A 13,738-nucleotide genomic window follows, 5' to 3' on the forward strand; every position below is an offset into this window, starting at 1 on the left:
CTTCAAAAACGTGTTATTTTGGACGATTCTGCTACAATTATGACCTAACTAAAGTCAGGTACATGTAACATGTCAAAAAGTTCAAAACTTGCACTATGCATGTAAATCCGAACTAGAACATGGGGTGGTGCACTGGACACCGCTTACAAATTACACATGTTAAGTGGGTGTTTGGATTCCGCTACTAAAATTTAGGAGATGTGTTGGAAGGATGTTGCATGTGGTGTTCGAATATTAATAAAAAATAAATTACATAATCCGTCAGTACTCCACGAGATAAATTTTTTAAGCCTAATTAATCCGTCATTACCACATGTTTACTGTAGCAAAACATTGTCAAATCTTGGACTAATTAGGCTCAAAAGATTCGTCTATATAATTAGTTTCGTAATTAGTCTATATTTAATACTTCATGCATGTGTCCAAATATCCGATGAGACAGCGAGGAGGAGCAACCAAACACCCTCTAACAAGGACTTTGTTTGAATGTCCCAAGCAGTTCACACCATTCAACAACAAACTTTTCAAGATTAAAATTTTTTATGTACCCCTCAAAAAAAATTATGTAGGGTATATGGGTGCATAATAAGAGTGTGTGTATCTATATTGTATTTCGAAAACAATTTCTTGCTAGAAAACTATGGTGCAATTGATGTTCGCAACATTTTCCGTTACACCGAAGACAGCTAACTGCAATGCATGGTCACAGTCGCATCATTATTATCAATCGAAGCCATCATAAAGCCTACTTTTCCACATGCCCCTTTTGTAAACTCGAACGCAGCTGTGCCATTGCGAGCACGACGCAGCGAGCACGACGGCGTCCAAACTCTGAACGCCAACGACGTGTCGCCGTTACACCCACGTGGCGACCCCCTAGCGGTCCGATCGACCGCCAGGCCCCAGTCTGGCCGCGGTCGCATCCAGCGGCCACCGCGCTGCGCCATCTTGCCCTCTTCCTCCCTAAACGCCCCCCTTCCTGGACGGCTGGACCTGCTTATACGGTGCCCACGCATCGGGCCGTGGGAGGCGGGGGCTCTGTTTCTGACTCATCCATCGGCCGAGGGCGATGGCGGCGGCGGCGGCGGGGAGGGCGCGGGCGGTGAGCCTGGCGGCGGCGGTGCGCGTGGTGGCGGCGACGGCGCGGCCGGCGTCGAGCGCAGCCGCGGCGGCGGGAGTGGGTGCGATGGCGTTGATCGTGCAGGGGGAGGACACAGCCTTCGGGTCGCTGGAGTGGTGGGCGTACGCGGGCATCTCCTGCTTCCTCGTGCTCTTCGCCGGGATCATGTCCGGGCTCACACTGGGGCTCATGTCGCTCGGCCTCGTCGAGCTGGAGATCCTCCAACGCAGCGGCACCGACGCCGAGAAGGCTCAGGCTGGTCCGATCCGAACCCCTATCCATTCCCTGCTGTTACCTCGTTGTGCTCGATCTGGTTGTGTCCTATGAGCGGGTTTGTTACATTGGTAGTGGGATCACTGTAGTGGCTTGTTACATTAGGGAATGGGGATGAGAGCGTCATATACTCATCGTATTCTCAAGTGTCTCTGCAATTTTGAACATTAGAGCGTCTGTGGTGTATGTGGTGAATTTTATCTGGCCCCTACCGTAAGTCTGCTAGATTTTGCAGGTAGCTGTAATGACAGTGAGGGTAAAACGTGATGCTGATGTTGACATATTGTTTACATACAGAAGTGTTTGGAAAGGAAAGTAGAACAAAAAAAAAGGTTGTGGTCAGGAATAAGAAAAGGCAGTTTGGATGGGATTCGTTCTTTTCTAAGATTCACCTCTTTCTGGTGAGATATGAAATGATACATCAGACAAGTGGGAAGTGGAAGTATAGAATGCAATGGACAATCATGAAAAGTGATCACTCTGGAGTTTCCTGGATCTGCCATGTTTGTTTACTGGGGTAGCGCGCACTTCTGGTTTTGTCTTACACTCTTACCTGATAATCACCAGAGTTGCTTAGTTACTAAAGGAAATGGCATATCTGGGCATCTCAGTTTTTTATCAGTTCATCCAATCCATATGTTAGCAATGTTAATTTTAAATATGGCAATAATTCTGCTTAGTCACTTTGACGGGCTACACATTGCCTCTCTTAGCATCTTGAGCAATGATTCTGCTTAGTCATTTTGACTGGTACACATTGCCTTTTTTAGCATCTCATTTTTAGTTAACAGCAGTCTATCGCTGTTCACTGTTGAAGTCCAGCTCAATTGTTGTATTTTCCCTTTGATTGATGCTTCGGCTGCCCCTCATGTTTTGTTTTATTTACCTTGTTTGCTGCAGCTGCCATCCTTCCAGTTGTTCAAAAGCAACACCAGCTTCTTGTCACCCTGTTGTTGTGTAATGCTGCTGCCATGGAGGTAGAGTATTTGGATTGCAATCATATCATTATCACACTATTTTGTACTCTAAAAGTGTATACATTTGCTAAAAAAATGTATGGTAATATCAGAATTTCTGTTTGAAGCTTCTAATGAATTATTCCGGCATCAACACTTTGACCTTTTAACTCATTATTGGGAGAGAGGCACAGTATTCTGAAGTTGTGCCTATCTGTTCAACATTTTTTTGGCACCATATCACCATGATTTCTTGTAATCCTGTTTGTGGTTATCTTACATTTTGGAAACTAGTAATTAATGAAGTTTAGATAAGATAGAGTATGGCACCTATTGCATTCACTATATAAGCTTATTTCTCCCTGTTGCTACTAGTTTCTTTCATCATCCAACTGCAGCATGGTCAGTTGTGTTAGTCCAACTGTATCGCTATTGGTGCATGTATATCTGATCACTATTATTTGCTGTATCCTAAATCTACTATCAAGCTTCTCATATGAGTGTTCTTTCACTCAGTTGACACTCATGTACCCTTATTTCTTTCTTATTCTGTATTCTAAAGTCATTGATAGGTAGGGCATAGGTCACATATTTTGTTATGATATCTTTTGCACCCTATTTTGTTTTAACCATTGACTTTTATGTTTACCTCGTTGCGACCTTTGCAGGCACTTCCTATATTTCTTGACAGAATGTTTCATCCTGTTGTTGCTGTAATATTGTCAGTGACATTTGTTCTTGCCTTTGGAGAGGTATTGATCTGATGTCCAAAATTTACTATTTGCTCATTGTGTGGTTTGACTGATAGTGTAGTGTTTTGACGCCCAGGTTATTCCACAAGCAATCTGTACCAGATATGGTCTGGCAGTGGGTGCTAACTTTGTATGGCTCGTACGCATTCTCATGGTCATCTGCTATCCAATTTCTTACCCTATTGGGAAGGTAAATCAACAAAATTGCATGATTCATTTCTAAGTGCCCACTATACTGTAATTCTCTATGCTCTCCTGTCATGGCATGTATTTTGAAATTTTGTGAATTGCATTATGATTGAGCTTTCACTTCAGAGTCATCTTTTTGTTCAGTTGGTTTCGGCTGTTCTTGAAAACTCCAGTAACTTGCATGTGAGATATTTGATGACCTATAGGCCTCAAAGCTAAAGCTGGTTTAATTTTTGTTATTTATCTTCTATTCAAGCAAAATTTCAACATTGCCAGTTTCTATATGGTATTAAATATGTTTAATACTCTCAGAAAAAAAGGAATGTTTTTTAGTAGTTACTACACACTGGAAGCAGTGCTATTTTACCTCCAAGGAAAATGTGTTAACACAAACTTTGAACATAGGAAAGGTGCTAGTTGATGTATTTATACAAATAATTCACTAGGTGGTGCATTTATTGAATATTCAATACAAATTCCACACTTTTATTTCCTTCTAATAGAAGTTACTTTCTCCTTATGTTGATATGTATTCCTGATTTGTTGTCTGTTTCTGTTGGTAAGTATCAATTTACTGATTCCTCAAAAAAGTATCAATCTACTGATCTTGGTTCTTGAAAAGGAACATGATCTTTTTATAGGAGCCATAAAAAATATGATATTGTTTTGTAGAACATTCAGCACTCTATAAACTGTTTCATATTTTTCAGATTTAATTGATGCTTAAATGATCAGTGAACCCTTTCTTTGTAACTTGTAACCTTATCACATGTCATCATGTTGTAATCATCAAACAGTGCATGCTAATTCTCACTTCTCACTTCCTTTTTCATAGTGAACAGTTGCATGTGCGATTTTATTTTGCTACCTTTTGTCAAGCTTATTAGCCTATATTGTGAACTGCATTTTATGAAGATTGTAACAAGTGATGATACTATCTTACATACTGGTCCGCAGCACAGGTGTAACTGGAAGTTCTATCTTAACACTTTATATTAACTTAGAGTTAGCTGATAGAAGCTTGATATCTCCTTTTGTGTAGCAGGTATCAACCTTTTGTTACTAAAGGCACTTGTGATAAGTTGCCCTTCTACTATATACTACATGCTAAGTTCCTGTCATTGAAATCTGCATTTAGTTTCTTATACAAATATGACTTAACGCAGATTCTAGCATGATGTGGCAACCTCATTGAGGTCGAATATCAATTTTACTAAATCGAGTGGCTGTCTGTACTCTGATTTATGTAGACGTTAATATAGTATATGTCTGTGTGTTTAGTAAAAGATGACTTGATTGCATATTCTGTAACATATGCATCTTTGGATTTTTTTTCATTCAATAATCCTTTGTTTATTTCTTTTTACTTGATTTATGGTCTATTGATTGGTTGCTGAAGTTATTGAAAACTGCCTTTCTCCTCAGATCCTGGACTGTGCTCTTGGGCACAATGAGTCTGCACTTTTTAGGCGAGCTCAGTTGAAAGCTCTAGTTTCAATCCATAGCAAAGAGGTAACATTATCATATCACTCTGCTTTAGAAGTTTTCATGTTCACCAGGGTTATGTCATAGTTAGAGCTTCTACCATAACAGGCTGGCAAGGGTGGAGAGCTCACCCATGATGAGACTACAATCATAAGTGGAGCCTTGGACCTGACCGAAAAGGTGTACATCATCTTCGTAATATGTGACCTATTTTTCTTTTCCCAATAAAAAAGTAATGCTTATTTCTCAAGGGAACATTGGTCCAAATGAAGTTGGTAACTTGGTATAAATCCAGAAGCTAGTACACTTGTTATTGTGTAAAATGGTTGTTTCTTTGGGATGAATTTGTGGTATTAGAAAAAATGCGTTATGATTCTCTTGTCTTTTATATGCTACCTCTCAATAATAAACTAGGATATGTACCAGTATCCGGTTTTAGACTTGTATTTGTTTCATTCTCTGTATCTCCTATTTTTGTTTATAAGCAAGCATGCAAGGGTTTCCAATTCACTGCTATGGTGCTCAACTAGAGATGGTTTAACGCATGTTGCAGTTTTTGTGCAAATAAACAACTTGCAAGTTCCCTTGTTGAGTTTGGTACAAGGTTCAATTTCATATATGTGCTGTGCTTAGAAAGCAAAGTGACATGGTGATTCAGGTTTTGCAGCACCTTGTACACTGATGAAAAGTTCGCTCAATTTGGCTGACAATTACAGAACCTTAAATGCATCTAGTTGAATTTGGCAGGAATCTTATTACTCTGTGTGTGCAGACTGCTGCAGAAGCTATGACACCTATTGAGTCAACTTTCTCACTAGATGTGGATTCCAAGTTGGACTGGTAATAATACATGCCCGCTTATTAAACCACAACTCATGCTCATGTTCCTTATTATTGATCTTAATTCATTTTCTCTATGCTATGCTCTTATTTTGTTCTGTTATTCGTTTCTGTTTTACTGCATTGCTATTCCCTATTGACATAAATGTGTATAATTTTAGTACTTCTAGTTAGGGCACTGTAGTGATGGTTAGGGTTGTCATCGTAGTACATAAGGATTGATGCCACTCATTTTTTGTGTTATCCAACATTTTTTTTCTTTGAGGCAGAGTCAAGACAGATAGTGGCATGGTGCCAGATAATCACTTGCCCCTCCCATACTCCCTCTAGACAGCTTTATAAGGTGTTCTCCGGTTTTTCACACGGGCAGGTTTATAAGGCATGGCACCTTGAACAAGACGCCCGTCGCTTTGTATTCCAGCGGCAATAAATACACGCGATTAGACGATGCACTTGGGAACCAATCGTTGGCTTCATGCATGCATTAAATAGAATCTTCTAGGATTTTCCCCGTCAAAGCGTTTGCTATATGCATGTACTAATGGCATGCACAGCTTCCCACCGTTCTCCTTGGTATCTGGTATTTCCTCCGTTGCGCCTTAGAAAGCTGCCCGGAGGGAGTATTTGTTAACTGTTATGCAAACTTTCGGTCAACAACAACAACAAAGCTTAGTCCTGCAGAAGTTGGGGTAGGCCGGTAGGCTAGAGCTGGAACCCAACATGAGCCACTAACAAGAAGGGAAAAGAAAGAAGAAAGGAAACAAATATATACAGATGGATGGAAATTCTGCACTCCGTTTGCATCCCAACATGGTATATTAGGCAGTAGGGGTGCAATTGGAGTGATCTTGGAGATACTGATTGTTGAACAGAGGACATGCAGTATTTTCTACCGGCTTATATGTGTCGATTGCCTATCATTATTATGTGCTTAAGTGCAATTACAATAGGTTTCTTTCATTCCTTAGAATATTCGTCATTTGGACACCTCCAAACAAATATCACTCATCTGATATCCTATCTCATATTTTCCAGAGTCTGTGTCACACATTTAGTTCTGGATAACCATTTGTCTACCTATGTTGGTCGTGAGGGCAGAAATTATCTGTTCCATGTGCTTAAGTTTTTTTTAAAGGTTGAAATGAGCACTTGACATGACTAGCACCTATATGGTTCTATCTTGTACTTTCTGATATATATTAGCAACTTGCAAGCCCATTATGTAGTACCTGATAGGTGTTTCTTTGTACATTTACAAAGCGAAACTTAAAATATGCTAGATTTTGATGTTTCATGTGATAATAGACATTTATGCATAGTATATATCCATAGCGTTATGTTATTCGTATTTTGTTTCTTTGTACATTTGCAAAGCGAAACTTAAAATATGCTAGATTTTGATGTTTCATGTGATAATAGACATTTATGCACAGTATATATCCATAGCGTTATGTTATTCGTATTTTGTCAATAGAAACTCGTTGTTGTTGTTGTTGTAGAAACTCTTGTAAACTACAACAGTCTATCGGTTTATTTGTTTTCACAGGGAAGCGATTGGGAAAATTCTTGCCCGTGGTCACAGTCGTGTTCCTGTATACTCAGGAAACCCTAAAAACATCATCGGTCTCCTATTGGTAAGATTCATTGATGCTGTTGATTATTATCCAGTGATTTTGTTTCCTGGACTAACAAAACAGTTTGAACTTAATACTTTAATAGGTTAAGAGTCTTTTGACTGTTCGTGCTGAAACGGAGACGCCAGTTAGTGCTGTTTCAATTAGAAGGATTCCAAGGTACACCCTTCATATGTTGGATTATATTCTTGCTCTAGATCTTTATCTCTCATTTTGTGATACCATGCTCCAGTGGTGGAGTTTTGAAATATTTTCTTTGCTGTATCATGCCTGTAAGCTAACCTGTTTCCTCCCTGACAAATATTTGATCAATCCTTTTCCAGGGTTCCTTCAGACATGCCTTTGTATGATATACTCAACGAGTTTCAGAAAGGAAGTAGTCATATGGCTGCTGTTGTGAAGGCTAAACCCAAAACTGAACCACTCCCTGATAAAACTGAACCAGATAGGGAAGCAGTTGGGCCAGCACAGTTGACTGTTCCCTTGTTATCTAATGCTGAAGAAAGTGCAGACAATGTGGTTGTGGATATCGAAAGACCACATAACAGGCAGGTTAATGGAAACCCAGCATCAAACGCAGTGCCTAGGTCATCAGAGGATATTGAGGACGGTGAGGTCGTTGGTATCATCACACTTGAAGATGTATTTGAAGAACTCCTACAGGTAAGTTGTAAAAATGTATTATTCCTCGGGGAGGTGGTTTTATCCTTTTATGTGATATGTCTCAGTTCAAGTTCTTTACTTTTGCAGGAGGAAATAGTGGATGAGACTGATGAATATGTTGATGTTCATAAAAGGTATGCCTCAACTTCAAATATACTAGTATTCTTCTGCCACTCTTCAACTTCTGCTAAGTAGAAAGCAACTAATTCTCACAATCTCACTCCCTTACAGGATCCGAGTAGCTGCTGCTGCTGCTGCATCATCGGTTGCAAGGGCTCCATCTGTTAGGAGATTAACAGGCCAAAAGGCTGCAGTAAGTACAACTTTTCTGGTACAGTTATATAAAATATACGACCCATGCAGGCTGTAAAATAATAGTTTGGTATCTGGCATTCGTAGTATTAGTGCCAGTTTGTCATCATGGTGTTAAAACTTGATTAATTTTTTTTTTTTGAAGATGTGGGTCCTTGGTTTGGGTAGCAGACAGCCACCTGATCCATCTATTGTAGTGTTGGATGCTAGTTGTTCCTGTCCAAAGATTTAGTTTCCTCCCTTCAGTTATTATAAATTAAGTTATCAAAGTTGGTTCGACCTGTTAAATGCTCATCCTCTAGGAAATTAAACAGCAGATCTGATGGGCAAATTTGACCTTGAATTGACTTCTTGACCAACAAAATCAACACATTCAAATCGAGTGAGGTTGTTTTAAGTTCAGCTTCTAGATAGCTTATAGGCTTTGTGGGTTCTTTGAAGGTGACACAAAAAATGCTCATCTGTTTGTTGATGGTTTTGCTCTGCTCATTAATCTCTTCCCCCATATTCTTTTTACACAGTATTTATTGACTACATAGGAAGCTGACAGTAATTTCATATATTTGTTGTAATGTATTTTTATAATAAATAATATATATCCTTGGTTACTTAAGAAATCACATGTTAAATGAACTGTCGATAATAGTCTCTTGGCTCGAAACTTGTAGACCAGCAGAATATCCACTGGAGATGCTTTCTTGTACGGCTGGATATTCTTTGTATACTTACTACTTGCATAATGAATTACTAAATAACTAACCCTGTTGATTTTGTAGAACCTTCAGGGAGCACAGAATCGCCAAGGACAGCAGCCTCCTGGAATTCTCAAGAAACCCACTGACAGTGATTCAAACCCATCAAAACAAGTGAACCTTGTGGAACCTCTTCTGGAAAAGAGGAGGTAACTCTAAAATGCGTCGAACAACATAGCCGATAAAACGCGCGGAATCAAGCTGGAAGAGCCTATGGTTCTTGCTATATTATAGCAAGAGGTACATACAGATGAACTCATTGTTGTAAATTCCTACAGGAGCGATGTGCTTTTGGTGTCGTGGACATTAGTGTTGAATTCTTTCTCTTCCGCCTCCCCCTTTTTAGTTATGGACATCGAAAGTAGAAATAGCCACTTTTGAATCTGTTTATGAACGCCCACCGGCAGTAGCAACTGATTTTTATATATGCTTCAAATTCGTAGATTCCTAGGTTTTATAGTTATTCATAATATGTTTTTTGATCGAAACGGACATGCTCGTAGTGTGAACCAGCCGAGAATACCATGTTGCTGTATTTTTCTTAGGGAAAGGCAATTCCACGTGGACCACATTGGATAATAGATTGCATCTAAGAGGGTGTTTAGTTGTGAATTTTTGATTTTGGGTTACTGTAGCACTTTCGTTTTTTATTTGGCAATTAGTGTTTAATTATGGTCTAATTAGGCTCAAAACGTTTGGTCTCGCGATTTTCAACCAAACTGTACAATTAGTTTTTTTTCGTCTATATTTAATGCTCTATGCATGTATCACAAGATTCGATGCGATAAATACTGTAGCTTTTTTTTTTTTTTGAAATTTGGCCTGGCAAGTAAACACGGGCTAAAGCGGCGCCTCATGGTCGTGGGATACTCGGGTTACCGGATTCGTTTGCATTATTTTATGATGATTTACCAACCAGAATCTTCAATTGAGTTGTAAAATACAGGGACCTTGGCTGCCAAGAAACCTTTAGCAACGATGTCAAGTTTCCTTGACTCGGTTCTCGAAGTACCTCGATACCGACTCAGCCGTGCACTACTTATATAAGGAAACACGAAATCGATGAGGCACATTCCAAACTCAGCCACCGAAAACCAACACTATGAAGCTGTAAGCCCATCTGAATCCGAGCCAGACGCCGGAAAACCTTTCCAAAAATAATGTAGCCCCTCCCCGTGAGTTGACCAGACTTTTCTCCGCCGGCGTTTGTGGCGATGGCACCCTCGGCGATGTGCTGGTGCGGCCACTGCGGCGCGGTCCGGCGCCTCCGGGTGGAGGGCGAGTTCGCGTCCTGTGCAGCGTGCGGCAGGATCCTGATAGACCTGCAGCTGCAGAAGGATGCGGTGGCAGCTCCACCTCCACGGCAGCTGCGGCGGCGTCAGACGAGGGCTCATGACGACGCCACGGGTCGGGACGTCGGCGCGAGCCCCGAACGCGGAGCTATATCGGACGCTGAGTCCGGTACCGGAGGATCAATGGATTGAGAAGTAGCAGGAGATTCTCTCGACACAATCGATCGATTATTAGCATGTTACCGCATGATATGACCCACTATATGATACTCTTGTCGGTTAAAAAGCTCGCAAGATATGACCCGCTATCTGACGCTTGTACTCTCGTCGGTTAAAAGGCTCGCTGTTTTAGCCTTGTTTACAATCTAAAAGTCAAGACATCTGTTACTCTCCAACTCTTTTACTGTTACCCTTGTTTAATCAGTAATGCTTAGGCGCGCGCCGTCCGTCCAGAGGTCTGGCCCTGCCCGCGCTGCTTGCTCCCGCCTGTCGCATGCCCTGCCCGCGCCGCTCCTACCTGCGCGGATTCGCCCTGGCTGTTGCGCGCCCTGCCCACCGTGGCCGTCTCCATCCGTCTACGGCCGCCATGGTCGCCTCCACAGCACCGCCTACCCTCTCTCGGTCTCGTTCCGCAGGGCTGCCTCCACCGCGCCAGTTCACCGCGACGTACGCCCATATTACGCTAAAAGCGTATGTTGTAAACATACGTGTAGTAGTGGCGAATGCAGAATATGATCGAAGGGGACTGATCTCTTCTTCTTCCTCTCTCTCCATTTTTCTTTTTCCTCCACCTTTTCTTCTCCCTCACCCTCTCCATATTTCCATTGATGCACCAGCGTCTGGTGCCAAGTGTTTTAGATGTTTCAGAGGTCTCTTGTGTTTCATATGGATATTGTAAAAATAGATCTGGATGTTGCATATTTTGCAATGGTTATACACATATATTGTAAGTGTCTATTCAAAATGTTTCATCTACTTTAGAAATATATTGCAAGTGTTTTATTTGGATGTTGCATATGTTGCAGTGGCTATACACATATGTTGCAACAGTATGTTCCAAATATTTTATTTCATTTGTTTCAGACATGTTGCAACAAGTGTTTCATGAACAGGCGCGAGAAGTGAGTGCAGGCACAGACGCGGTCCCCACATGCAAAAGTGCAAGAAACGGAGCGGCGCGGGCGAGCAGTAGCAGGTGCGGGCGAGCGCAGCAGCATGCGAATGCGCGGGCGTGAGCAGGCGCACTTGCTTTCCCATCTATACCACCAATAGTCTATAGAAGAATAATTGAATGCAAGATGATAATTTATCTGTATTCTCTCTGAAGGGGATCGTGAAGCCTAAGAGGGGGTGAATTAGGCAACTTAAAATTTTAACTCTAAACTATGACCCATTTTTCTAACCCTAGCAAAACCTATGCAATAGATAAACTATCTAAATGTGCAACTACGATTTTGCTAGTGTGTTGCTATCTCTACCGCAAAAGGAGTAATACAATCAATGTAAATGTGGAAGCTAAAGAGCAAGGTAGAGATATGCAAACTTCCATCGACGACTCCGGTATTTTTACCGAGGTATCGAGAAGCGCGCAAGCTTCTCCCTAGTCCTCGTTGGAGCCCCTCGCAGGGGCCAAGCTCCCGGTCGGGTAACTCCGTGGATAGCCTCAGGCCTTTCTCACGTGCAAGTGGGTCTCCGACGTGCCTTTCAGCAAGCCTCTCCCGGATGCTTCCCACCGTCTTCACTATCAAGCTTTCGGCCAAAACGCCGTGGGCCTTGTTCCCTCTGGTACACGGTGGCGGCCACACCACAAACATGGTTGGTGTGATCTCGCAAGACTACAAGCCCCTCCGATGTACAACAATGGTGTGCGCAAGTATCGAGTGATAAGAGGTATACAAACCTCACTAAACACTAGTCTAAACCTAGAGCAAGTGCATAAGCGGTGGTCTAATCAACCTAAGCATTTCGCAAAGCGCCTACGCTAATCACCTAATAAAACACTAAGCACTATGCAAGTGGAGATCACAAAAAAGGTGTATCAACACCCTTGATATGTTTCCTCAGCTCCACTCTGCTCATTTGGCCAGTTGGGGGTTGTATTTATAAGTTCCACTGAGAAAGTAGCCGTTGGGGACGAAATCTCGCTTTTCTGCTTCTGACCGGACGCTGATCATGTCCTGACCGGACGCGTCCGATCGTCTCGACCGTTAGAGCCGTGATCAACTGATCGAACGCTGCCAGCATCCGGTCACATGCCACCAGACGCGTCCGGTCATAATTTCGTCGCTCTGGAACATTTCTGTACTCGATCGGACGCTGCAGTCCTGTGTCCGGTCGATTTGCCGCCAACGTCCGGTTAATACTGAAAATGTTGCCGGTGATGATGAATTGTACCATCGGTGCGTCCGGTCGATTTCAGTACTCAGTGTCCGGTCGCTGCTGCTGACGCCTGCTGTTGCTGAGCCTCTTGATCGGAGCGTCCGGTCAATTTCATCCAGCGTCCGATCACCTCTGTGAGCTCGTTTTTTCGTGATCTTACATACGGCTTGGTTCGTATCTTTGTGCTTGGACTTTGCTTGATATCTTGGGTCTTCTCTTGTGCTCCTAGGGTCTTGCTTATGGTGTTGATCATCGGATCATCACGTCGCCTTCGTCCAAGTCACGTCTTGCACCCTATTGAACTATAAAACAATCACTTGCAAATTCATTAGTCTAACTTAGTTGTGTTGGTCATCAAACACCAAAATCCAAAGTAAATGGGCCTAGGATCCATTTTCCTTACACTCTCTACGGAACTCTAAAACATCAAATAATGTAAACCGGCGTCTACTTTAGTGACCTTATTATTAGAGTAACTCGAAGAGATTCTATATCCTTCGAAATATGGAGAAATAGAGATTGTGTTAAAAAAATACCCTCTAATAACTTTTAAATTGGATATATCCAAATATAGTCGTTCTCTATTATGTATTTCTAACTAACCAAAGATGGAGAGTTAGGTTAACTCTCTATGCTGCGATGTTTATTCAAATAATTCCAAATAATAATTTAGAGTAGAAATACTCTTGAAGATTCTCTTATTGAACAGCAGACCAAATGTTGCATTAGCTGGTATACCGTATTGGATCATGTTGCACAAGTCGGTGTGCAGACAAAAATAAAATATTCTCATTTCCCATACCTCTACTAGGAAAGTAGGAACATGAACCTAAACTAGAATATGTTGGTGACTAAATGCAACAAAACATTAACAAGTAAACACAATTTTATCAAATATGGTTCGCCAGTGCAAAACGACCAAACTCTAGGTCATTGCATAAGTTTATCGGAAATGTTGTGGTGTGTGCGTCCGATCGTCTAGACGCCGCGCTTCTCGGGCATGCGTGCTACCAGCACAACAGTCCTGCTCCCCTCTACCTTTCTTCATGGCTTCTCTAAAAAAAGACAACGATATTTCCCAACTCGCACAG

The 13,738-nt window shown here is 41.7% G+C and overlaps 1 protein-coding gene across 1 annotated transcript; it reads left to right on the forward strand.

Annotated features, from left to right (window-relative positions):
• The first annotated feature begins 952 nt into the window (after positions 1-952).
• On the forward strand, positions 953-9,401 carry LOC136516333 (DUF21 domain-containing protein At4g14240-like). The gene is made up of 13 exons (XM_066509698.1): positions 953-1,379; positions 2,294-2,370; positions 3,018-3,101; positions 3,178-3,291; positions 4,716-4,802; positions 4,884-4,955; positions 5,548-5,615; positions 7,162-7,249; positions 7,335-7,408; positions 7,573-7,912; positions 8,000-8,046; positions 8,144-8,225; positions 9,001-9,401. Exons 1-13 carry the CDS (start codon positions 1,070-1,072, stop codon positions 9,127-9,129), a joined length of 1,572 nt encoding a protein of 523 aa, XP_066365795.1. The 5' UTR covers positions 953-1,069; the 3' UTR covers positions 9,130-9,401.
• Positions 9,402-13,738: the final 4,337 nt, after the last annotated feature.

The sequence above is a fragment of the Miscanthus floridulus genome, chromosome 17, assembly GCF_019320115.1.
Source record: "Miscanthus floridulus cultivar M001 chromosome 17, ASM1932011v1, whole genome shotgun sequence".
In the NCBI taxonomy this organism is placed as follows: Eukaryota; Viridiplantae; Streptophyta; class Magnoliopsida; order Poales; family Poaceae; genus Miscanthus; species Miscanthus floridulus.

Bases quoted from the DNA above. Each gene is read 5' to 3' on its own strand.
- LOC136516333 (XM_066509698.1), top strand. From the start codon at position 1,070: ATGGCGGCGGCGGCGGCGGGGAGGGCGCGGGCGGTGAGCCTGGCGGCG. The intron at 7,250-7,334 runs GTAAGATTCATT...ATACTTTAATAG, and splicing joins ACATCATCGGTCTCCTATTG to GTTAAGAGTCTTTTGACTGT. The intron at 8,226-9,000 runs GTAAGTACAACT...TTGATTTTGTAG, and splicing joins TAACAGGCCAAAAGGCTGCA to AACCTTCAGGGAGCACAGAA.